At 42.3% G+C, this 27,287-nt stretch overlaps 1 protein-coding gene across 2 annotated transcripts in view; it reads right to left on the bottom strand.

The window, feature by feature from the left end:
- The window catches only part of LOC137437086 (cytoplasmic dynein 1 heavy chain 1), a 263,109-nt gene that overhangs the window by 114,879 nt on the left and 120,943 nt on the right, over positions 1–27,287 (bottom strand). For both annotated transcript variants that reach the window (XM_068131446.2, XM_078786887.1), the window contains exons 41-54: positions 24,063–24,203; positions 17,036–17,269; positions 14,674–14,880; positions 11,131–11,252; positions 10,838–11,003; positions 10,503–10,666; positions 9,159–9,288; positions 8,897–9,030; positions 8,542–8,656; positions 7,486–7,647; positions 6,763–6,977; positions 4,842–5,046; positions 4,321–4,494; positions 1,707–1,826 (exon numbers count right to left, since the gene is read on the bottom strand). In XM_068131446.2, the coding sequence (XP_067987547.2) occupies positions 1,707–1,826; positions 4,321–4,494; positions 4,842–5,046; positions 6,763–6,977; positions 7,486–7,647; positions 8,542–8,656; positions 8,897–9,030; positions 9,159–9,288; positions 10,503–10,666; positions 10,838–11,003; positions 11,131–11,252; positions 14,674–14,880; positions 17,036–17,269; positions 24,063–24,203 (2,289 nt within the window). The remainder of the gene's footprint in view (positions 1–1,706; positions 1,827–4,320; positions 4,495–4,841; positions 5,047–6,762; positions 6,978–7,485; positions 7,648–8,541; positions 8,657–8,896; positions 9,031–9,158; positions 9,289–10,502; positions 10,667–10,837; positions 11,004–11,130; positions 11,253–14,673; positions 14,881–17,035; positions 17,270–24,062; positions 24,204–27,287) is intronic.

Genomic DNA, 27,287 nt, shown 5'->3' with positions numbered 1-27,287 from the left:
AAAGACTAAATGATTCAATTTTGGTGAAGATCCAAATACGGATCCGGATACGAGAATTTTTTGTTTTTTTTAAGATCATGTCGAGTCTCCTTGGGCAATGATGACGTTTGCCATCATATTGCCTTTCTATGACTGGTACACACGGGTAAGTGTGTGGTATAGACGGGGGTCGCCACTCCTCTCCGTCCTTCTGCCGTTGGGGAATTCACCCTATTCCGCCTGTGCTGTTGGAGCCCGATGAGACTGGACTCTCATCCACCAGATGTGCAGAGCCCATCTGCCATTTAAACCGCATGGCTGCGGACCGTCACCCTGTTAAGGGGAGCTGACAAGTACTACACCTTGCCCACAGGTGACCTGGGGTTATGCAAGGCAGGGGCATCCATCTCCCTGAGGTATCAGAAGACACCTGCATTTTAAAAGTAATTCTTCACCAATGAGAAAGGGAGGCAAAATGATATATATCATGATATTTCAAAAAGTTGTGGACGGATTATGACAAAACTAGCTGGATGAGTTGGGTCGGTGACGATAACAATCCGATTCGATTTTGGTTCAGGTCTGAATCGACATCTGGCCTATCAGTGGAATACAAAACGTAAACTAATCAGCCGGGTGGAGGTATGGGCTCGACCAATCATCCTATCCAGTTTGTGGGATTTTTTTCTTAAATACAAACTCAAGGCTCGGAGATGCCAGAAGTTGTATTTTTGATGGGAGTAAAGTTGCTGCCGAAGCAGAATACATCTTACACTGTCTTACATATACACTGTCTAAAGAATACATCTTAGATGATTTGCCATTGCCTTTCCAGAAAGAAGTACACAGGAAGAATTTTCAATTTGACTCGGATACCAATACACAAAAGGCCACTATTTTCAAAAGACACCATGGGTTTATCGTCCAATAACTAAATGCTGATTGAACGGCAGACATAACATCAAACTTTACTTAATACACTCTTTGATGCAACACCTTGCCAAGAAAGCCCCATAGTGAAAGTTCACTCATCAAATTGTATTCTCTAACGAATTGATGAGAAAGTGAAAGGTGAATATGACAGGAAGAGGTAATTTGAACCCTTTTAAGGGATTCCTAACTCCCACTCCCATAGGCTACATTGAGCGATGTCTATCAATGTTTTAATCAGGCTTTAACAGTGAAATTGATGTAAAACTGAACTGTTATCAAGGTAATGAGGTAATGGATTAAACAAAACATGTAAACTCTTTCCCCAGCTCGTCACATGAACTTTAGTCTTAGTTTAGAAACAAGTTCTGTGACTCATATGTTTCCCTTTCCCCATAATCCAATGAATCCAACAATTGTTACGGATCTCGGTGTCGGCACTCCCCTTACCGAGGGGGGTTTAATCCCCTCGTCTATCACACTGGCCGTCCGAGTCCTAGAAGGTATCGCGCTCCTTTGCGGGGGGTGAGGTTGGCCAGGGTGACTGGTCAATGGAGTCCCAGATACCTTCGACAACCCCGCCGCAAAGCAGGGCGCTACTTCTGCTCGAGCCACGGACAAGATGGAAGATTGCCGAGCGGTTTAGCAATCCGCCGCTCGAGCCATTAACAAAAGACTAAACCCGATTATAGCGGTTGGCCGAATCGTGTCACAGGTACTCAATCGGGAAAGGACTGAAGCGATTAAGCAAACTCTGCTCTGATGGCAAAAAGCCATCGTGACATTCATTCTCTTACTTTTTTCTTCTCTGCTTCCTGCTGGCCAATAAGCATCTTCTTCAGCTTGTCATTTGCTGCAGCGTTTTTCGCCTCCAATTCCAAGCTTTTGATGGACAAGTCTTTCCGCAAATCCTCAACCTAAATTCGGGCAACAAGCAGTTCATTAAATATTTTCATTTTTATCGTAGCATCCAAAATAAGCATTGTGATAACGTATGATCAGACCCGAGGACAAGCTCGACCATTTTTATAAGTGCACACCAGCTGTAAAGCAGAGAAGGAGGTCATATTATGATCAAGTAGACTTATAAGACAACAATATGACTGAGGAATATCAGGACCCTTTTTATTTATTTAATTTTGCACGTTTTTAGAGGAATGTAAGACGAGGGCATCTTAAAAAGGCAAATTCTATACTGTTGAAAAAATTTCAAAGATGGCACACATGAACACCTATCGACCTACAAGGCCTTCATCCGCAGTTTAATGGAGTACTGCCCTCCCCTCTGGGCTGGCACTCCTGCTTCGCAACTTGCTCAGCTTGACGCCGTTAAAACGAAGGCCATCAAAATCATTGGAATCTCCCACAATGAAGCCGATTCTCTCGGCCTATCACTTTCACATCACAGTGGTGTCTCTGTCTTCTACTGCCTCGCTTCTGATCTTGTACTCTCCACCATTTCTGTGTTGTGTTATATACCCACTCCAAACCTCCCCCCAGTGTTTTTTCATTGCTCTGCCAGTAACCCCTTCCTGATGAAACTCCCAATGTTCTGCTCACTTCCACTCATTCGTTTTTCTTTCTCCCTGTCTGTGGAACCAGCTTCATCAGTATCTTCAATCTCATTATTCCCTCCAAAGCTTCAAGACAGCTGTTCACCACCATCTTCTCACGTCATCCTCTTTCCACAACCATAATCTTTTGTTTTTTTTTACCCCTCTAATATTTACTAATATTAATTTATTACTAATAAATAATTAATACTAACTACTAATTTATTACTAATAATTAATAATTTATTGCTAATAATTTTTACCCTCCCAAAGCCCCCTCTTTCTGAGTTTTCAGTTTTCCTTACACTTCTGTGATTGAGAGTTTTCAGCTGTATCCATCTTGTTCTCCCCCATATTCTTCCCTATTGCCCTCATACCTCCCTGCATCCGTTATTTATCCATGTCTCCTCTATTTTTCATTTTTGGGGTGCCCCCTCCCTGCCCCCCCTACCCCACCTCCTACTCATTCTCCAGTTCTCTTTTCTCTGTTACATCCTGATCCATTGTGTGATAACATGTATGCCAAACCAGAACGGCACGCTTCGGCATCACGACGTCGACCAATATGCCTCCGCCCACATTATTACATCATTATACATACTTGTACCAAGTTTGGTTTAAATCCCTTCAGCTGAACTCAAGTATCACATTTTTACCTGACATGACCTCTGACCTTTGGCCTCTTGATGCCAAAATCTAATCAGTTCATGTTTACATCATAATATATACGTATAGCAAGTTTGGTCCAAATCCCATCTCTGGTTCACAAGTTACCATGGTAACAGAACTTTTTTCTAATGGGACCTGTCAACTTTGACCTATTGACCCCATAATCTAATCAGCTCATCTTTGCATCATAATATATACGTATAGCATGTTTGGTCCAAATCCCATCTCTGGTTCACAAGTTACCATGGTAACAGAACTTTTTTTCTAATGGGACCTGTCAACTTTGACCTATTGACCCCATAATCTAATCAGCTCATCTTTGCATCATTCTACCTATTTGTACCAAGTTTGACTTGGATACCTTCAGCTCTTCTGAAGTTATCGCGGTAACGAAAACCTATGACGGATGGACGGACATTCCGAAAACATAATGCTTCCGGCGACTTCGTCAGCGGAGGTATAGAAAGTGAATAGGTGTTCTAATGCACAACCACATGAAATCCAAGTGGGTGTATTAAAAGAGTAGGAAAATACCGTTTCAAAGGATTATACTGTGCAATTGATTTTGTTATAATTAAGCATGAGAGGCAAGTCTGGTGTAGATGCAATTACAAGAATGTGTTGATGCAATGCTCAAACCAATCTAACCTTGATCTTACACCTCCCAGGTGATGACTGAATTATGTCGAACCATAAAAAAATATCATGGCAGCATTTTGTGATGTGTAAAACACCGCAATGGTGATGTTTTATAATTGTGATGGACTAAGGGCATCTTCTTCTTCTTTGTTCATATGTGGGGTAGCATCATTGGCTGAGGGCATGTGCTGCTGATGCAGTGCCCTCTGCTGGTTATGAAAGGAATTTGGAATATATTCATGGTGCCGGCGATAGCTCGCCTACTCCTTCCTCACAAAGGACACCAAAGGATCTTTAATGTCCACCAACCAATGCTGGCAGACGGGACGCCCGTTTAACGTCCATCCGAGGAAGACCACACACATTGATGAATCACCCTACCTGTGAAACACCAGGATGACAGTTTATAGCTGGGTTGGGACTCAAATCCAGGGGAAAGACCAAATTATATATCTCTGACATAATTACATTTTGAACCAACAAAAAAGAAGAAGAGAAAATTCACAAGAAAACAAATTAGATGGAAAAAAACAAAAACAGAAAAATACACCTGGTCGACGGTTTCCTTGATTTTGCGAAGTCCAACATTCAGGTGCATCTGCTGCTCCTCAAGTTCTGAGCGTTTCTCATGGAACAGGTTTGCATAGTGGTTGATGAAGTCCAGGTAGTGCCGTGGGGTCACAGACACGGTCCGTCCCGCACGCTTGATGAGCCTTGTATTTGCCTGCAGAACGTGACATGGTGTCTCACACAGAGGAAGGAAAATGAACAGTGTGACCTTGTGGTCGATTTGGAAATGTGGGAAAAGAAAGGCTCTCTGGAAGTTGTTTAAGAGGATATCGTGTTTGGGAAAATTACAAAGGACTTTATGAAGATTAATGTCAAGAACAGTACGTGGAAGGATTGCCAAAGAAAATGTAGATACGTCATAAGAGGCAATGATTGTCAGAAATCTGTCAAGGGGGAAAACAAGTTCATCTGGGAACAAAGAGACTCAGAAGGAAGGAGAAGAAGAGGGAGAAGGAACATGGATGAAGGGAAGCAGCAATGAGTTCGTTTGGAGAATAAAACCTGATGAAGTGTCTGGTGCACGAAGACGAAGCTGTTGGCGATGGCCTGGCGATGAGTAGGTGGCCTGGGCAGCTTTGCATACACAATTGGCATTGAATCCGGTGCCACATAGTCTGCCTTCTCCAGATCCAATTTGGACGTGAACTCCTTTCCCACCTGGTACAGTGCCTCGGTGGACCAATCACCAAACCAGTTCAAAACACACCTACCACCATGCGGGGGGGAGAGACGACAACGCTGCCATTATATCGAAGGGTAACCAGGTATATATACATACTCGTGTATTTATAAGGAGTCACAATGGATTTTAGTTTCTCACATGTTTAACTGCAAATAAAAATTTATTGATTCGATAAATATGCAAAACGTTCAGTGAAATACCACTGCTTTGTTATAACGTCTTCTGTTTAAATCCCAAGAACTGTTCAAAATATACTTTATTTTTGGAGGAGAATAATGTGACCTCCAAAAAACATTGCTGGCATGTATTACCAAAAATTACACATTCGTAAAATAATTATAAAGAACTTTGAAGATAATTACCTCCGCAACCAAAGGTGCATGGAGGTTGTGTTTTCAACCCTGTCTGTCTGTCTGTTTGTTTGTCCGTTTGTTTGTCCGTTTGTGAACAAAATATCTCAAAAAGTATGGATGGATTCGGACGAAATTTGGCAGAGATGTAGCGTATGTGACAAGGACAAAATGATTAGATTTTGGCGAAGATCCGGATTCGGATCCGGCTACTAGAATTTTTTTAGGGATTCTTCACCATTGGGAGATAGGGCCAAAAACGATACATAGCGGGATATCTCAAAAAGTTGTGGATGGATTTGGACGAAACTTGGTGGAAATGAACGATTTGTTCGATTTGAAGAGAACGATTTGATTCAATTTTGGTTAAGATCTGAATAGGAATTCAGATATGAGAATTATTTAATTTTTCAAGTGATTCTTCACCATTGGGAGATCGGGCCAAAAAACTATACATTGCGGGACATCTCAAAAAGTTATGGATGGATTTGGACGAAACTTGTTGGACAGTTTGTGTGTGTGACAAGGAAGAATCGATTCAATTTTGGTGAAGATCCAGATCCCAATCCAGCTTGTAGAATTTTTAAAGTGATTCTTCACCGTTGAGTGATATGGCCAACCAGGTGGAGCTGTGCTCTCTACTGAGTGCCGTTCTAGTTTAATTTGTATTTTAGTTCTCCGACATATTATTACTTTTTTTAATCTTAAAATCAACAATTTGTTGTTGTTGTTGTTGTTGTTGTTGTTGTATTGCCCCAGTCCGTTCCGGTTGACCAGACCAGCCAGAGATAACCGGTCGATCTCACAGGAGCGACCAGAGATCCCTCACATCAAAGATGCGGTGTTCTTGCCTACGTGAAGCCAGGACCGCGCAGACTTTTTTATTGTGTGTGGAGCGCCTGGCAGTGGATGCAGGTGTCGTCAGTGGGTGTCGTCGAGTCTATGTTTCTGGTGTAATGGTTGTGGGTGGTGTCCATGGTGAAAGCCTGAAAGGTGAACACGACCAGACCTGGGTAGTAGTTACTCCGTGTCATTGATGGGCGAAGGTTTAGTGCCCAGGATACTGTTTGGGCCCAGTTGTTTATTGCGTTTATGGTGATGTGGGTGTGGATGTGCTTTTTGTAGTTTCCGTTGTTTGGTGGGCGGATGTTACGAAGGATGTCACTGTAGTGTCTTTGTGGTGTAGTTTTAATGTGTCTCGGGGTTGTTGTTGGGATTGGTTTAAACAGGCACTTGTAAGCTTTTGTGCTGCGACAATGTTGGCACAACTTCGCTTGTTTTGAATCAACAACCTGACGTTACATTACACGAACTACCTCTGAAGTAGATAAGCAGAGAAAAACTCTCGAATGAGCCGAGGGCTCGGTGACTGAACAACGGCGCAAAAAACCTGTTGAAAAGTGCAGGAGATGTTGCGGCACGGTCCTTCAGGCCCTCCGATGAGGGATTCATGGTGAAGACGACATGGAGGTTGCGGATAACCTGGCCCGTGAACCACTTGTAAAGCTCCTCGTGTGAATCCAGCATTAGGCCTTCCTTTTGTGCACCCTCTTTGCATTGTGTCATCAGAGCTGCATATTCGTCACCCTCAAACAATCCGGGAACCTGCCAATCAGAGAAAGGATGATGTTCTTCTGACAAAATAAGCTCTTTCCGAATATTTAAAGACAAACCGACGGATGCTTCTAATTAGTCAAGCAGTTCCAAATAGATCTGAGCATCCAAGACCCAACAAGCGCAGCAGATGAATTTTACCTCAAATGGATGTGCGCTGGTTTAATCGATATGGGAGAATAAACTCAAGAGCAAGTGCTGCATCACACCTCAACAGGTGTGTTGGTGTATTGTTTCAGGAAGAGATAATATGATTGCATGAAAAGCACTGTGAGGAGTGATTCTATTTTGACTCCTCGAGCAGAATTTATACATTCTAGTAACACGTGGGATTTAATTAATTACTGGGAAGCCTACTGTTGTCTTTAGCTCAGGTAATGCAATTATTTCCACCAACCACAAATACCTCAATGTTATAGTGAGTGTCGGTCACCCAGAAACTGCTCGCAACAAGCATCGGAGCACATCAATTGCCTTCCACATCCATTCCACCACTGACCTCTCCGTTGGCGAGAAGCGTGTTCATACGCTCTAGGAAACTAGAGTCGAGCACGTTCGACTCATCCATGATGAAAACAATCTTGTCGTTCTTGCAGCCGGACCGACGTAGTACTGCACGTAGATCTTCGTCAAAATCCTCGCTTGTGTAACGCCGGTGCACCTGCACACGTACAGTTAGGTGAATCACCAAAGAGTCACGCACGATCAGATTGTGATGGCAATACGCGTACCTTCACATTTATATCACTCTCATCAATGATGCTATCATTCCAACATTGAAAGTCCTCTTCATTTTATCAGCATACGTGAGCATGTTATTTTGATTTCACACTTGCGCTATAATTCTGGAGCAAACCAATCGCAGGTGCAATTTATTCTAGAATTGGTAGTGATATAAATTTGAGACATGGTATGTTAAAATCAATCCATCAGTGCTCAATTAAGAGCATCTCAATACTTGACCTGTCTAAACTGTAAAAGAAGCCTGGTGTTGGCTTAGCGGTTAGGGTGCCGGCCTGGGATCCAAGGATCCAGGGTTCGAATCCCGGTCGATCGCTGCCAGGGGGGTTGACTCAGCCTGCCATCCCTCCGAGGTCGGCAAATTGAGCACCAGCTCACTGGTAAGTCCCTGTGTGTCGCAAGAGGCGACTAACAGGGTTGGCGGCAGGAAGGGCATCCGGCCATAAAACATTGCTTCAAAAAGGGGACCACGGTGCTCGAAAAAGGCCAACCACCGCTTTCTGGGGGAAAACGGCCTCTAAAGGTGGTTCGAAACTGAAAAATCTCCAATGTTGTACACTTGATAATGGTGAAATACCAAAATCATGATACAACATACTTCATACGAACCACACATGTGCCATTTAATGCTGTTTGCAAGTTTGCTAATAACTTGTGTTTTGGTAGATTGTACCTTTCCTGCAGAACATCTTTGGCTGCCCACTTATTTGAGGAACAGAGTTATCCAATTTTGTTTTGTACGACCTGATGGTCACGGTATTTCACGTCGATGCGGTTTACAATCACGAGAGAGAATGTAGGGCCGAGCTTTCACCTTGATCTGGTAGACACTAAGACCATTCATCCAGGCAACGAAACGAGACAGCGTAGTCTTGCCGGCTCCACTTACACCGATGAGCAGTAAATGGCCCTGAGGCTGCCGGAAGATCCTTTGCCAAAAAAGACAATGCAGTTGAGGAGAAGGAATGGAAAGATGCGCTCCATCATTTTATGCATGAGCAAGTACAACAACAAAACAATGACTTTTCATGTCTCGCCTTTGACGTCTCGTTGAAATGTCACTTTGGCCTGTCAAAAGCCAAGTACTATCAGGCAACATGGGTTTAACATGTTAGTTCATTAATAATTTCAAGCATATCAGTGTTTGTTGATGGGCACCAATGAGATACCGATCAATCCGCAGGACGTGGTCCAAGACTTCATTGAAGAGCACCAGAGGTACATCCAACTCCTCCTCGTAAAACACCTTCAGGCGTGCCTTCACATAGTCCCGCAGTTCCTCTTGCTCAACAGGCACATAGTCCTACGTAACAAAAGCTAAGTCATATGGCTGGGAAAGCAAGCCCTATGCCAACCAAGCCAATATTGCTTACTGTCAAGCAATTTCCAATCAGTACAATACAAGTTGCACTAAATATTAATAAAGCGGACCTTGGAAAGCCAGTTGCTGAAGAGAATAGGTCTGGCCAAGGCCTTCTTCTGGTCGATGTTGGGGAAATGTTTGCCAGCAACAGTGTTGATGTGTTCCTCTGTCCAGTTGCGTTCTTCCTCGTCTACCAACCTGATACAGTCAGGGCAAACCAACACCAGCTGTGGCCACCCCTTTTATTATATAGTAGTTTATTCTCTCTGCCTTTAGCAGAACCACCAAATAAACACAGTTCGGCACATGTTGAGAGCATAGCTGATTGTACTGTGGGATGTAAAATGGCAGCATCAAAACACCAGGACCTCTTTAATTGTGCAAGAAATAAAATCACAAAAATGATTGAAAAAGCTAAACTGAAAGATTTGATTAATTTTGCTGATGATGCCAGCGAGAGAATAAAAATGGCACCCATGTCTGAAGGAAGTGAACCAGTTTGGCATTTTAATATGATATAGGCAAAGCCGAGAAACGACCGAAATCCATTAGAATTACCCTTTAGAACCCACTAGAATTACTCTTTAGAACCCTTTAGAATTTCCGTTTAGACATCTTTAGAATTTCCCTTTAGGATTACCCTTTAGAACTCTTTAGAATTTCCCTTTAGGATTACCCTTTAGAACTCTTTAGAATTTCCCTTTAGGATTACCCTTTATAACTCTTTAGAATTTCCCTTTAGGATTACCCTTTATAACTCTTTAGAATTTCCCCTTAGAACTCATCAGAATTACCCTTTAGAACTCTTTAAAATTTCCCCTTAGAACCCTTTAGAATTACCCCTTAGAATCCTTTAGAATTTCCGTTTAGAACTCTTTAGAATTTCCCCTTAGAACCCTTTAGAATTACCCTTTAGAACCCTTTAGAATTTCCCTTTAGAACTCTTTAGAATTTCCCTTTAGGATTACCCTTTAGAACTCTTTAGAATTTCCCCTTAGAACCCTTTAGGATTACCCTTTATAACTCTTTAGAACCTCCCTTTAGAAGCCACTAGAATTATCCTTTAGAACCCTTTAGAATAACCCTTTAGAATCCTTTAGAATTCAGCCTTTATAACCCTTTAGAACCCTTTAGAATTAAACACAGTCGATTAGAACGGTTCTTCTTCTTAATTTTTTGACGGACGGATGCAAGGACATGCATGGCCAAAAATTGAAACGGTTTCACCACTTAAAAATGCAGGAAAAATGAACCCTGACTAAAGGATGCCAATGAGATAATTGACTGGTTAGTGGTTTTAAGGACCAGAAAAGCCGACTTCAAAGAGATCAATCAATATCTCAACGGATTGGATAAGACCATGTGAAAACAAAGCATTTAAACTGTGTGATAAACACGTGTTGTCTAAGTACCTGTCCTGAAACAGTCTCAATGCCTCATGAGCCCACATCCGGACGAGGCCCTCCACAGGTAAACTTTCCAAAGGTTTCAAAGCCTCAAGGATTCCTCGTACCCAGCGTGTCATCTCACGGGGAGAGTAGATGTAGTGGGGTTGCATGTCCTGTGTGAAATGCTCCTGTGTGTGATGAGAGAAAAGAAAAAGAAGTTGTGACAATACAACCAACTGAAACAGGAAACGAATGAATGGATAGCAAAAAAAAACAAGAAGAAGAAGGAATCAAATGAAAAAATGGTCTTTCAAATAATATTTTGGATAATTTCCTCAGATGATTTTGATGCTCCCAACCTGTGACATTGAATAAAATTCCACCATCGCAGCTGTGAGTGGTTCTGCATAAGGACGCAAAGTGGGAACAAGCCGCAGCAGGGCACGGTTGAAGGTTCCATAGATCTGAGTGAGGGAGGCTGGGCCTGGATAGTCCACGTAGACAACTGGGACATGTCGCATGAACCTGGATGAAAAAGAAGATCGAATATATCGGCCTGAAAGAGGAGGTGTGGACTCGAGGATTGCAAGCATTCTCAAACTCTCTCATCTGATGATAGGTGTTGGGTGGATGTAAGTGAGTCGAGAGTCACCTGTTTGATAGGGGTTTTCGTCCGGGGTCTGTTGGAGGGTTGCAGGCACCCACAAACTGAATCCTTTCTAGTTTTACCCAAGCCTGGTCAGCTGTGCGGTAGAACCCGCCATGCTCAACCATCTAGTTGAAATTATCGAAATTGGTCAAAAGGAGATGTGTGGAGGTGCAAGACGGGCAAACAGAGATGGGAGTTAAACACATACCGCTACTTACACGTCATATTGAATAACTTACCATATTTATTCAAACACAAACCATTTTTGGGCAAAGTTTTTGGATCAAAAAGTGGCAAAACATCTTACAACAGTGTCCTTGCCAAAATATGGTGCAAACAAGAAAGAGCACAGAGATTGCAGACCCTCGCCAGGACGTGTGTATTTTGTGTGGTGTTTATTAGCTGCTGTGTTTGTGTGGTTTATTGATGACATCGATTTATGTTCAATCCAATATGGCTGCCGAACCATGTGACCGATGATGTCATCAATTTAATTCTCCCATGCCTTTTTTGTGTAGGTCACTCTCAAGAAATTTCCAACTGATTGGATCAAGCATTCTACTTGCCTAATTATGACATCATAATGAATGCACTGATGACATCATCATAAATATATGTTGTTCACCATGGGGAGTAGTTGACAATGAGCTATGTTTCAATTTCTCCCATGGAGTGGTTTCATTGATATATACTGTAGGTAAAACGTTTTTCAGTTTTTCCAACATGGCGGCCGAACCACGTCACCGATGACGTCATCATTATTATTTTTTCTCCACCAATTTATCACTAGATGACGCTGAATAAATTTCATCTTGATCAGATAAAGTTTTGTACTTGTCGAATTATGACGTCATAATGGAGGCACCTATGACATCATCACAAACATTTTTTATTCCCCATGGAGAGTTCTTTACAATGAGCTATGTCTCAATTCTTTCCATTCAGCGATTTTGGAGATATAGAGGTGCAAAGTTTTTCTTTTTTCCAAGATGGCGACCGAACCACGTGACCGATGACGTCATCATTATTTGTTTTCTAAACTAATTTATTCCTAGATTATGCTCAAAATATTTCATCTTGATCGGATGAAGTTTTGTACTTGTCGAATTATGACGTCATAATGGAGGCACCTATGACATCATCATTAACATATTTTATTCCCCATGGAGAGTTCTTTACAATGAGCCATGTCTCAATTTTTTCTGTTTAGCACTTTCGGAGATATAGAGGTGCAAAGTTTTTCTGTTTTTCAAAGATGGCGGCCGAACAACGTGACCGATGACATCATCATTATTATTTTTTCTCCACCAGTTTATGCCGACATGGCACTCAAAAAATTTCATCTTGATCGGATGAAGTTTTGTACTTGTCGAATTATGACGTCATAATGGAGGCACCTATGACATCATCATTAACATATTTTATTCCCCATGGAGAGTTCTTTACAATGAGCCATGTCTCAATTTTTTGTGTTTAGCACTTTCGGAGATATAGAGGTGCAAAGTTTTTCGGTTTTTTCAAAGATGGCGGCCGAACAACGTGACCGATGACATCATCATTATTATTTTTTCTCCACCAGTTTATGCCGACATGGCGCTCAAAAAATTTCAATTTGATCGGATGAAGTTTTGTACTTGTCGAATTATGACGTCATAATGGAGGCACCTATGACATCATCATTAACATATTTTATTCCCCATGGAGAGTTCTTTACAATGAGCCATGTCTCAATTTTTTCTGTTTAGCACTTTCGGAGATATAGAGGTGCAAAGTTTTTCGGTTTTTCCAAGATGGCGGCCGAACCACGTGACCGACGACATCATCATTATTATTTTTTCTCCAGCAGTCTATGCCGACATGGCGCTCAAGAAATTGCATCTTGATTGGATGAAGTTTTGTACTTGTCGAATTATCAAATTATGACGTCATAATGGAGGCCTTGGGCCGAGAGAGTTAAAAATTGGGCACAGTCTATTCCAGGGCAAGACAAATATGTGTGTAAAGTTTGGCGATTCTACGTGCAACGGGGTGGACGTAGTACTGCGCACAAACAGACAGACAAACAGACAGATGAAAAATCGGTCAGAGACCGAGGACTTGCCGGAATGTACTCTTTTATCGGCCATTTAAGACAAATATGGCGTCCGAACCACGTGATAGATGACGTCATCATTAACATATATTATTCCCCATGGAGAGTTCTTCACAAAGAGCCATGTCTCAACTTTTTCTATTCAGCACTTTTGGAGATATGGAGGTGCTACGTTTTTCGGTTTTTCCAAGATGGCAGCCGAACCACGTGACCTATGATGTCATCATTAACATATTTTATTCCCCATGGAGAGTTCTTTACAATGAGCCATGTCTCAATTTTTTCTATTCAGCACTTTCAGAGATATGGAGGTGCACAATTTTTCGGTTTTTCCAAGATGGCGGCCGAACCACGTGACATATGACGTCATCATTAACATATTTTATTCCCCATTGAGAGTTCTTTACAATGAGCCATGTCTCAATTTTTTCCATTCTGCACTTTTGGAGATATAGTGGTGCAAAGTTTTCCCATTTTTCCAAGATGGCGGCCGAACCACGTGACCGATGGCGTCATCATTAACATATTTTATTCCCCATGGAGAGTTCTTTACAATGAGCCATGTCTCAATTTTTTCTGTTCAGCACTTTTGGAGATTTTGTGGTGCAAAGTTTTGCCGTTTTTCCAAGATGGCGGCCGACCACGTGACTGATGACGTCATCATTAACATATTTTATTCCCCATGGAGAGTTCTTTACAATGAGCCATGTCTCAATTATTCTGTTCAGCACTTTTGGAGATATAGTGGTGCAAAGTTTTGCCGTTTTTCCAAGATGGCGGCCGACCACGTGACATATGACGTCATCATTAACATATTTTATTCCCCATGGAGAGTTCTTTCCAATGAGCCATGTCTCAATTTTGTCTGTTCAGCACTTTTGGAGATATAGTGGCGCAACGATTTGCCGTTTTTCCAAGATGGCGGCCGACCACGTGACATATGACGTCATCATTAACATATTTTATTCCCCATGGAGAGTTCTTTACAATGAGCCATGTCTCAATTTTTTCTGTTCAGTACTTTCGGAGATATAGAGGTGCAAATTTATTCGGTTTTTCCAAGATGGCGGCCGAACCACGTCACTGATGACGTCATCATTGAGGCACAGTATATTAGAGGGCAAGACCATTATGTGTGCAAAGTTTGGCGATTCTCCGTGCAACGGTGTAGACGCAGTGCTGCAAACAGACAAACAGACAGACAAACAGACAGACAAACAGACAGACAGACAAACAAACGAACAGATCAACATACTTGCCGGAAAATTTTTCCGGCAAGTAACAAACCAACCAACCAACATACCTGCCGGAATCTTTTCCGGCAAGTAACAAACAAACAGAAAAACGGACAAACAAACTGACAAACGCAATGCCCTCTCCTCAAGCGAGGGTAAATATCAAGACCAGTGTGATGTCAAACAACCTCTCAACCAGTGCACACCGACGTTTCGCACCTGCCGAATAAAGGAGATGACGCGCTGTGTGCCATACTTGTCCATGTCTGGAAGGTTTATTTCATCACAGAAGAGCACAAGCCATTTGCCCAGCTGCACAGGTGCCAGAACCACACCTGCTGGTGTGCGCCGATACTCGCAGTAATGGTCAAACGTTTTCAGTAACAACTCTGGTGTGGTTGCACTTGAAAAGTTGAGGCCCACCACCTGTAACACAGAGGAACGTGGAGAGAAAATGTTTTTTAAGGATTATGATGATGTGAATTTTATTAAGGGCATATGTGTGGTGCTATTTTCTAGAAAGTAAATCACAAGGTGTCCACAAGGTGTTGCTAGATCTGGTCATTTAAAATGCATGGTGTTGCGTCCAATTCCTGGTGGGAAGGATTTCAAAGCCAGAAGCTAATTTGGCAAATTATTCCATCCCAAGTCTTTCCTTTGCAAGACAAGGCCTTCGTCTGCAAGAGTATAAAAAATAGCTCCGCTGGGGACTGATGGTTATTTGCCCACAGTTTCTGAGAAGATTTTAAAATAAATTACCTGAATTTGAGGTGAAATCCCCCCTTTATCCCCGCTCAAGCTGGCAAGAAATGGTCGGATCCGGATGGGGAGCACATCCCCACGGGCCCTCACTGTCCTGATGTATAATCAGGTTTCAGGATTTGGTCCATAATCAGTCGGGGTAGTTTGTGTGGATAAGATGTTTTAGTCAAATGTTAACAGACGTACGTAAGGCCAGACACCGGAAGCCACTCTGTGAGGTTATTTCTGAGAAATAACATAATGATTACAAAACACTTACATAATGATTCCATAATCTTCTACCCCCGTTAATTCACCCCAAATCCACTTTTTTTTTTTTTTTTGAAATACCGACTTTTTCCTTTCCTGGAAGTTCCAACAGCGTCCATGTGTTTTCTACTTTCCCACCCCCCCCCCCCCCTCCCCATTCCCGTGCCTCCTCCCCCCAAGCCCTCTCCCTCCCACAGATCTTCCGTTGTCCCTGTTCTCTGATGTCGTACTTGTGTGCTTCCTTCTCTCTCCCCATCTTGTCTCCCGCTCCTTTTTTGTATGTTTTGTTGTTGTTTTTTTTGTGATTGATGTTACCTCTTACACGAGCCTCGATCTTGTATTAAATAAATTAATTAATAAATAAATAAATAAATAAATAAATAAATAACTAAATCAATCAATCAATAAAAAACAAAAAATAAAAAACACCACCAAAGGATGGTTCTCCTGTGTCCCACCTAGTTCTCTCTCACGCTGCGAGCATCAAACCCTTGGTTATTACTGCATTGGCATCTTTCACCATGAGCTAGAAACAGGCCTCGTTGTACCAACCAAAAGCAAGCAGCCTATTTGGTGTTTGTTTACCCATCTCGTCTCAGACATCGCTCCACATCACGATTTAATGGTTTGTCCTTCTCTATCCCGACCACATGGAATGTGTGCTCACATTGTGTAATCTTCACTCTCTTTTAATCTCCCTTTTGGTCCAAGCTGAAGTGCATCTTCATTGTGTTGTCACTTTTTCCACCTCTTTATTGCTCTGCGAAACCTGGCAAGACTTTTGCTTCGAGAGGAAACATTTAGAGACAAAATGGCAGTAAAGACGACACCCCCTCTTCCCCAATTATCCTTTTTTTTCTTTCTTTTTTTTTTCTTTCTTTTTTTCTCTGTTGCCGCTCCTCCTCTTTTTTTTCTTTGCAGCCTTCTTTCCCTTTACTCACCCTCCTCACGTATCACTGTGTATCCTTCCTCCTTCCTTTCCGTTTTTCGAATGTCCTCCTTTCCCCTCCATGTACTCGTATGTAATATATAGATGGTCCAAAAGACTTTCAAATTGTCCATTTAGCAGCTTTTCATCTCTAATCCAACGCACACGCACATCCTCTTTCTGTTGAGTATATATATATATATATGTGAGAATTCAGACCTCGCATGTTTTGCCTCCATAACGGTCGTTTGGCAGTCCCCATAATTCAAAATGCTTTTAAGTGTCGCCATGAGCCTTGAAGGACGTCGCACAAGATGGCCTTTTTTTATTCCATAAGGTATTTTACATAGATAGCTATGTCAGTGAGAATTCAAAAGTCGACAAAAGGTATGACACCTCGTTAAAGTTAAATATTTGCAAACAAGAGAACATATATATAATATTGTATTTTTTTTTTTTTTTTTACAAAAGGCAAATTAAAAAGAGCCAAGAAAAACGACGACGAGGATAGATAAATGATGATGACGGAAGTAAAATAACGCTACCTGATAATTAATGACAATCAAAAACCTTCAAGAAATGGAAAAATTAGAATGAAAGCATAATGGTGATAGGGAATACGCTATGGACTACTAACTCTACCTCCATGTCGGGCAAGGCCCGTAGTGCACTGAACAAGGTCATCGTCTTGCCAGAGCCAGGTGGACCACAGAGGACCAAAGGTTTGTGCTCAGCAAGCCATGTGTACAAAAGTGCTTCGTGCCGCACAGTGTCTAGCGTAGGCACCACCACGTCGGGTGTAGCCACCTTGTGAGTCTCCACTTCGATCTGAGGGACCTTGTTCTGCCAGGGTGCCCACTCACCTGTGATGGAAACCTGTTCATGGAAGAGCCACAGACCAAAGAGTCAGTGAGTGAGTGAGTAAAAACAGTACTTTCAACATTGTATTGCTAATTATACTAGAAGCACCCGCTCCCTCTGGGAGCATCCTGGGGGGAGGGTGGGCTCTGGAGTGGAAGATGAGGCAATATATATTTTGTGCCGTCGTTAATAATCCCCTGTCTGCGGCAGGGATCACTAAACCACTTGCACTGTGGCATGTATACAGACGAAAACTGTTAGTTGCATTGGTATTGCAATTGTTAGTCTTACAGGGGGTGGATTCTTTTTGCCGATGACATGACCCCAGGTACTACCAACACTAAAAAACCAACACACATGCAATTTATTTTATTTTGCTCCAACAGGAACACAAACAACACAGATAAACGGTTTATTTATTATGCCATAAAAGGTGTCATTAGTGGTTGGACATAGATACACTTGCTCCATGATATCTATCTATAATTCCAGTAATCTCTGTGTGTATGTGTGTGTGTATGTGTGTGTGTATGTGTGTGTGTATGTGTGTGTGTCTGTGTGTTTGTCTGTGACCGCTGTTTCTCGACAACCACGGGTCCGATATACTTGAAACTTGCCAGGTATATTGCTGGGGACCTGAGGATGTGCCTTTTCAAGGTTTCATATTAATCGGAGAAGTAGTTACCGAGCTATGGCGATTTATTTACCAAACTAATCACAGAACAGGTTGCGGGGTAGGCCAGCCAATCACAGAACACGTTGTTGCGTAGGCGTGGCCGATGTGAATTCGAGGCGTAGCGGGCGCCATTTGGAGGAGCTGCGAGGACTCAGTCGTGATAGAGTGAGCCTGAGTGAGTATATCAAGACAAAAACAAGATCTAGAAGGAGGTATGTACGGTGCGATTCATATAATATATTGTTTAGTTATCGTCGATGAGGAATTTGGGGTCGGAATGGGTGATCGGCCTGGGTGACTGGGTCTCGACTAGATGCTGGGCCGCACCAAGGAACGGGCACCCACGTACGGGCACGTCCTAGTATATCTAAATATCTATAAAGCTCAGTTGACTTTTTGCTCCACCAAATAACAGAGAAACGGAGTTGAGTAAAAGGATGAAAATTTTACAGATGTTGTGACAAATAACTACCTCTGTCGGTTTGAATGTTTGAAAGAGAATAGACATCTGGATCAATTTTTGAATTAAATTTAAATCCGGATTTATATATATCTAAACGCGAGTTGTCTGTGTGTGTGTCCGCGTTTTATTCAGAGATGGCTGAACGGATCTTCATCAAACTTTCAGAGGTTCATCAGTGAGTGCCTGGGGGTGTTGTAGGCAAACAAACATAAAATTGGAAAAAAAAAGTTCGTTTTTTTGGAGTAAAAAAAAAAAATTAATCGCTCGATAGTGCCGAAGCCTTTTTAAATTAATGACAGTTATACACAAGTACACATTCACATACATAAATACAAAACAATTACGAGACATTTGAATACAAATAAATCAAACAATTCCGGAAGTGTACGAATTTGGTAGTATGGCTTCTTCTTCTTCTTGATCAGCATCACACTTAACTCAGAAACATGAGCCACATTCACTCAGAAACGTGAGCCACATTCACTCAGAAACGTGAGCCACTCCCCTTCATCTCCTGCCTTCCCCCTCCTCTCCCCTCCCCTCCCCCCTCCCCCTCCCATTCCCTCCTCCCCTCCCCACCCACTTCCCCCCTCCCCTCCCTCCAAGATATAAATTCTCTGTAAAAGAGCGTCCACTTCTGACTTCTCCCCTTCCCCCTCTCCCCACCCTTCCCCACTCCCCTTCCCCCCCCCCTCCCCTCCCCTTTAAGATATAAATTCTCCGTAAAAGAGCTTCCACTTCTGACTGCTCCTTTCCACCCCCCCCCCTCCCCTCCCTCTCCCCCTCCCCTTCCCCCCCTCTCCTCCCCAACCTCCCGTTACCCTCCCCTCCACCTCCACCCCCTCGCTCCCCTCCCCTCCCCCGCCCGACAACGCCGGGTACTTCTGCTAGTATATATATATTGATGATATATCTGTCTCTGTGTAATGACTTTCAAGGGGAACATTAATCTAGCAACACTACGGCCTTGTCGAAATTGATGTATTTACAAACATCGAGGAAGCAATGGTATGTAATACACAGAGATACATCTTTCGATAAATATCAGGAAAAACTACAAAATTCCATCTAAACCTCCTTAGATAATACTCACTAACTATCCTAAAACATCTTTAAAAAACAAAATTGGATTTTTTATATAAAAAAAACTCAGTTTGCTTTAACATTCTCAAGTTTTATGTCAAAGGGTTAAACTATTTCAAAAACTCTAACTGGAAGCATTCTAACACCCCTGATGAATGTAACATGAATCATGCTAAATTATTTGAAAGAACACATGACACGTCTACAAGAAGATCCATTTCATTCAGAGAAACAATGGCTCATTGAGGAGCAATGATTTTAATAAAACGATGAAGTGTAAAATGAAACAACACAAGAGAACAACTACAAGTAAGTTAAGACTTCTAACTCTTCTGTTCTAAATGAATAAAAACATGATGTCAAAAAGGAGCACAATATGAAGAATAAAAAGACAAAATAATAGGAAGCAAAGTTGGAAAAAAAGAGAATACAAAATCAGAAAAAGGGGACCGGGAAAGGAAAGGACTAATGAAGAAAAGACCAACACAGGATGGAAAAGAGAGAAACCTTCAAACAACAAGCATGAAAGGGCACACACATATCCTTGTCATTTCAGGATAATTTGACTTTTGTGTTTTTATTGATACATAAAAGGAAGCCTAATGGTTGAGTTTTTCCCGAGCATCTCATGTTCCCAAGTGACGGGAGAGGGTAAATTGTAACTTCTTAGTGTTTGTGTATGTGTGTGTTTGAGTGTGTGGTGTGGTGTGGTGTGTGTGTGTGTGTGTGTGTGTGTGTCTGAATGTGTGTGTCTGAATGTGTGTGTGGGGATTTTTTGTATGAGTGTAAGGTGTGTGTGTGTGTGTGTGTGTGTGTGTGTGTGTGTGTGTGTGTGTGTGTGTGTGTGTGTGCGCATGCGTGTGGGGTTTTTTTTGTATGAGTGTAAGGTATGTGTGTGTGTGTGTTTGTGTGTGTGTGTGTGTGTGTGTGTGTGTGTGTGTGTGTGTGTGTTTCTGTGCATGTAAGTGTGTGTGTGTATATGTGTTTGTGTGTGTGTGTGTGTGTGTGTGTGTGTGTGTGTGTGTGTGTGTGTGTGTGTGTGTATGTATATATGTGTATATGGATTGGTCTCCCATCTCCACTGCCTCTGACATCAATTCTTCCTGGGAATTCTTCCAAAGCAAACTGATCTCTCTCATGCACAGATTTATCCCATCTCGCCTTCAATTGTCTTACCCTTCCTCCCGTCCATGGTACACTGAATCTTGTGGTGAGGCAGTTGCCCTGAAACAACTTGCCTTTGCCTCTTGGAAGGCTAATCCAACTGAAGGCAATCTCAGTTCCTTCCACCAAGCTCGGAACAAGTGTGTGTCTACCCTCAGGAGTGCCAGGAAGCACTATCTCTCCTCACTCAAGAATGAACTCTCAAACCTGTCTCCTTCCTCCAAATCCTGGTGGCATCTGGTCAAATCCGTTTCTGGTGTTTGTTCCCCCTCCATCCCCTCCCTTACCTCAAATGGCCACACAGTTGACATCGCACGTGACAAAGCCGAATGCCTCAACTCTGTGTTCGCCTCAAAATCCTTAGTCCCAAACCCATCTCTCTCTGTTCCCACCTTTCCCAGTCGAACCCAACTGCTCCTGGACTCTGTGTCCTTCTCTCCTGATAAGGTGGAGGAGTTTTTGTCAAACCTCGACTCTGATTCTGCAACTGGACCAGACGGCATCAGCCCACGGGTCCTAAAATCCTGCTCTGCCACTCTATCTCACCCTCTCTCTGTTCTTTTCACCCTATCTTTTGCTCAAGGTCATCTGCCAGCATCCTGGAAATCAGCTAACATTACCGCTTTACACAAAAAAGGTGCAAAAACAGATCCTTGCAACTACAGACCAATCAGCCTGCTCCCAATTATCAGCAAAGTCATGGAATCCATCATTGCTTCGGATATGAAATCTTTCCTCTTCTCCAATGGCTTGATCTCTGATCATCAATTTGGTTTCAGACCAGGTCACTCTACTCTGGACATGCTGCTTCTGCTGTCTCAACAATGGATGGAGGTCCTCAATGCCAAACAGGAAATCAGAGCTGTCTCCCTTGACATATCACGGGCCTTTGATACGGTCTGGCACCCAGCTCTGCTCACCAAACTCTCCTCCTATGGTATCCATGGAAATCTCCATGCATGGCTTGCGGACTTCCTCTCTGGTCGTAGTCAACGTGTGGCCCTGAATGGATTTCTCTCATCTCCCCTTCCTGTTCAGGCTGGAGTTCCCCAAGGAAGTGTGCTGGGCCCTGTGCTTTTTCTGGTCTTTATCAATGATCTCTCCGACTCTCTGGAAAATCCTCTCTATCTCTTTGCTGATGACTCCACTCTCTGCCGCTCCATTCCTCTTCCCTCAGATCGGCAGTCTGCAGCCTCCTCACTCTCTGAAGACCTGGACAAAATCACAGACTGGTCAAACAAGTGGAACATGTCTGTCAATCCTGACAAATCTCACTCTCTTACTATGTCTCTCCGAAAAGATCGACTGGACAACCCTCCCATCTACTTTCTCAACAATCCTCTCCAAGAAGTTCTGTCGCTCAAGCTTTTGGGTCTCACTATCTGCCATGATCTTTCTTGGGAAAACCACATTTCCAAGCTGGCCTCCAAAGCCAGTCGCCGACTGGGCATCCTCCGTCGTGCAAAGTCCTTCCTCGGCACACCTGAGCTCCTCACCACATACAAGGCTTTCATCCGCAGCTCAATGGAATACTGTTCTCCCCTATGGGCTGGTGCTCCTGCCTCACACCTGGCTCGGCTTCACGCTGTTGAATCCAAAGCTTTCAAAATCATTGGAATCTCCCACGATGAAGCTATCTCTGAGGGCCTTTCACTCACTCACCGCAGGCAGGTAGGTGGTCTTTCTGTCTTCTACCGACTCCTCTCCGGCCTTGCTCCCCCAGCCCTCTCTGTGCTCTGTCCCCCAAATATTCCTACAGGTCGCACAAGATCTGCCAGCAACCCTCTGATGGTTAAACTGCCGAAATCTCGGCTCTCTGCTCACCTTCACTCTTTCATTCCTCTTTTCTCCCGCCTGTGGAACAAACTCCCACACTCCCTTCAATCCCTCTCCTCCCTCCAGGTCTTTAAAACAGCTGTTCACCACCATCTCTTATCTTCCCCCATCCATAACCTTGATCTTTTCTACCCCCACTAATTCACCCCAGATCCACCTTGTTTGAAATTCCAACTTCTTTCCTGGAAATCCTGGCAGTGTCCATATGTTTATACCTCTCCCACCCCCCCACCCCCTTCACATGCCTCCCCCCCAAAGCCCTCTCCCTCCCACAGATCTATCGATGTCTCCATGTCTCTCGGTCCCTGCTCTCAAATGTTGTGTTTGTGTCCTTCCCCCTCTCTCCCCATCTTGTCTACCGCTCCCGATGTTATTTGTTTTATGTGTCTGTTTGTCTTTCTGTGTGATTAATGTTCGCTCTTTCACGAGCCTCGATCTTGTATACAAAAAAAAATAAAAAAAATAAAAAAATTAAAATGTGTATATATGTGCATATATATATATTTGTGTTTGTGTGTGTGTGTGTGTGTGTATGTGTGTGTGTGTGTGTCTGAGTGTGGGTGTGGTGTGTATGTGTGTGTGGATGTGTGTGTGTGTGTGTGTGTGTGTGTGTGTGTGTGTGTGTGTGTGTGTGTGTGTGTGTGTGTGTGTGACTTTAATATTGTGCCCCATGTGGCCTTAAGCTCAGTTTGATAAAGCTGCAGAATGTAACCATAACGTTTTAACATCTAATTAACCACAAGTTAATTTTGTACCTTGAATATGGATGATGCCAAAGATATCCATGCCTGTTCCTAAGCATGTGTTTGCCTGCACTGCCCATGTTTCAGAGGTATGCTGTGAGGCCTATGGTCGGGCCAAACTAGTATGCCAAACCAGCCTTAGGTACAGTTCGACAAAAGTTTTTTTTTCATAAAACCACAACTTTTTATGTCTAATTTAATAACAAGTTAATTTTATTTATTGAATGCACATTATCATCAAGTTAGACAATTCCTGTATTTTATAATTTGTTTATTTTCTTCACCCTTTGTATGTCTGTGCGTCTGCATGTTGTCAAAGGTCATACTTTTCGTATCTCTACTCCTTATAATTTATGGATTTATGTCTGTGTGTGACGGGTATCTTGCTATTTCATATATGAATGAATGAATGAATGGTCGTTTTAAGGCCATTTTCCCCGCTAGAGCGGGGGTTAGCCTGCGAACTATTTCATATATAAATTAATAAATAGTAATAAGTAGACAGATTAACCTTTACGATATATAATCCACTGTAGACATATTTTTCATGGTAAATCATTAGGGATTGTGGAAATTTACTGGGAGACTTGATAGTCTCGCACGTTAATGTAAGGAACACAAAAAGCGACTGTAAAATGGTGCATTGTGTCAGGGAGTGAGTGGGTTTATCTGCACTGATTCTCAGATCTACTGTAATCTATATATGATGCTGCATTTTTTAATCCTGTCTTGTAGTCGAATTGCTTACTTGAAAACAAAGCAAAATGAAAAACAACGTGTCAAAATTCTAAACAGCACATTGCAAAATTGTCGGTGCAGAGTGGATGCGATGTGATGATTTACCTCATTGTCGATGATGGGAGAGTTGGGCACAGTAGGTAATGGGATGGTGGTGATCCGCCTGATGTAATCACAAAACTCTGAGCGCACCTTCAGACGGCCATCCCCGGAGAATGACCACAACATGGCATACACCAAGTATCGCTAGCAAGGAGAAGAGCAGAACATTAAGGGGATTCATAACCCCAATTATTATCACATTCTTGTGGGGTCCGCTGGGAAATTGTTTGGCCCAAATCTTTCCCAAACTGGTTGGCTAAGTCTGATATTTGACTGAAAGCAATTTGTGTGGGATTTTGGAATTTGTCCAGGGTCTGAATAATTTGCCTACTCTCCAAGAAAGATCTTTAAGCAGATGCGAAGCAGTTTAATGTCCATTAGAGAGACAGCACACTTTGTGATGCAACGTTCTGCCCACAAAGGACAAATCTAACAGTTTATAGTCAGGTTGGTCATGGAACCCAGATTAGGCAGGTCAAAGGTATTAGCGTGCAACTTCTGCAGTATCCTGCCTGACAGAAGTTAGGATATTTGCCTCTATAACAATGACAAGTGATGATGTCATGTCATCAAAAATGAAAATAGGTAAGAAAAGGCTGGGGGTATCATGGTGTAAAAAAGAAATGCAGCATGAGCAATCTTCGAGGAGGATTTTAGGACTGAAATGAAGAGTTTCTTTGCTTACTGACAATGAAGGATCTACCTGAAGTCATCTTGTGCAATCCTTTTCCATGTTATAAATGATATGAGCAAATGAATGACAAGAAAGGAAATTTGTTTGATTCAGAAATGTCAAGTACATTCATTCATAACACAGTGTTTCACACATTTTAATATTTCCTGGTATAACTTGTCCATTAAGCCATTCATGTACCGTGAAATGGGGTGAATAGGGACAGAAGGTGAATAAGGACACAAACTGAAAAAAAGTTCGGAAACATTTTTCGCTGAAAATTGATAACCATACTGATTTGTTGATATTTGGGTTGAAAGTGTTCTCTTGTTTTTTTTAAAAAGCAACTTATAGTCCCTATTAACCCCATATATGGGTTAAATAGGAATAAATTGGATTTTAATGGCTGTCCCTATGCACCCCGTTTTACAGGTGAATAGGGACAGTCACTAATACAAAAAAATAATAATCAAGAAACAATCCTGAGTTTCCAACTTATTGCTAAATTGATAGCTCAGATGGATGCACATAATATGCACCCATAATATAAACCACGGTGCCAAAGAAAAAAAAAATGGGATAAAAACTTTCTTGAAACTGTCCCTATTTCTTGATTATTATTTTTTTGTATTAGTGACTGTCCCTATTCACCTGTAAAACGTGGTGAATAGGGACAGCCATTTAAAAAAATCCTATTTATTCCTATTATTAACCCACCCATAATTTTGTATTAGTGTATCCGAGCCTAGTGTTGGCTTAGCGGTTAGGGTGCTGGCTTGGGATCCTAGGATCCTGGGTTTGAATCCCGGTCGATCGCTAATTTAACACCAGGGGGGTTGACTCAGCCTGTCATCCTTCCGAGGTCGGCAAATTGAGTACCAGCTTGCTGGGATGAATGATCCCGGTGTGTACCCCGGTTTAGAATAGGTGCACCGTATCCCTGCGCATCGTAAGAGGCGACTAAGGGTTGGCATCAGGAAGGACATCCGGCCATAAAAACATTGCCTCAAACAGGGAACCATGATTGTCATGGGGCCCGCAAGGCTAACCCTCGCTATAGCGGGGAAAATGGCCTTAAAACGATCATTCATTCGTTCATTTAGTGACTGTCCCTATTCCTATTCACCCCGCTTTACGGGTGAATAGGGACAGTCACTAATACAAAAAATAATAATCAAGAAACAATCCTGAGTTTCCAACTTATTGCTAAATTGATAGCTCAGATGGATGCACATAATATGCACCCATAATAGAAACCACGGTGCCAATTAAAAAAAATATGGGATAAAAAGTTTCTCCAAACTGTCCCTAGTTCTTGATTATTATTTTTTTGTATTAGTGACTGTCCCTATTCACCCGTAAAACTGGGTGAATAGGGACAGCCATAAAAATCCTATTTATTCCTATTATTAACCCACCCATAATTTTGTATTAGTGTATCCGAGCCTAGTGTTGGCTTAGCGGTTAGGGTGCTGGCTTGGGATCCTAGGATCCTGGGTTTGAATCCCGGTCGATCGCTAATTTAACACCAGGGGGGTTGACTCAGCCTGTCATCCTTCCGAGGTCGGCAAATTGAGTACCAGCTTGCTGGGATGAATGATCCCGGTGTGTACCCCGGTTTAGAATAGGTGCACCGTATCCCTGCGCATCGTAAGAGGCGACTAAGGGTTGGCATCAGGAAGGGCATCCGGCCATAAAAACATTGCCTCAAACAGGGAACCATGATTGTCATGGGGGCCGCAAGGCTAACCCTCGCTATAGCGGGGAAAATGGCCTTAAAACGATCATTCATTCGTTCATTTAGTGACTGTCCCTATTCCTATTCACCCCGCTTTACGGGTGAATAGGGACAGTCACTAATACAAAAAAATAATAATCAAGAAACAATCCTGAGTTTCCAACTTATTGCTAAATTGATAGCTCAGATGGATGCACATAATATGCACCCATAATATAAACCACGGTGCCAATTAAAAAAAATATGGGATAAAAAGTTTCTCCAAACTGTCCCTAGTTCTTGATTATTATTTTTTTTGTATTAGTGACTGTCCCTATTCACCCGTAAAACTGGGTGAATAGGGACAGCCATAAAAATCCTATTTATTCCTTTTTAACCCATATATGGGGTTAATAGGGACTATAAGTTGCTTTTTTTTAAAACAAGAGAACACTGTCAACCCAAATATCAACAAATCTGTATGGTTATCAATTTTCAGCGAAAAAAGTTTCCGAACTATTTTTCAGTTTGTGTCCTTATTCACCTTGCTGTCCCTATTCACCCCATTTCACGGTACATACATTGTGACAGGTGTGAAGCTTGAATGTAATTCATATTGCTGTGTATATCCTTGTTTAAATGGTGTTGGTCGGTAAACCAAACTTCCCTTTATGATCGAATGAAGTGGATAAAGCAACACCGATGAAAGCCAATCTGTGGCTGGAATGTTTCACATAATCTTTGTAATCCGATTCTTCAGAGGGAAAGTAATTATATTTTATTCCCTTTTTTTGCTAATCGTAGTTTGACAAAACCTCCAATAACATACTTTCTCAAA

This window comes from Myxine glutinosa, chromosome 11, assembly GCF_964187855.1.
Source record: "Myxine glutinosa chromosome 11, kmMyxGlut1.1, whole genome shotgun sequence".
In the NCBI taxonomy this organism is placed as follows: Eukaryota; Metazoa; Chordata; class Myxini; order Myxiniformes; family Myxinidae; genus Myxine; species Myxine glutinosa.
Note: the sequence above shows the minus strand (reverse complement) of the source record. Positions and strands in the feature narration are given on the sequence as shown.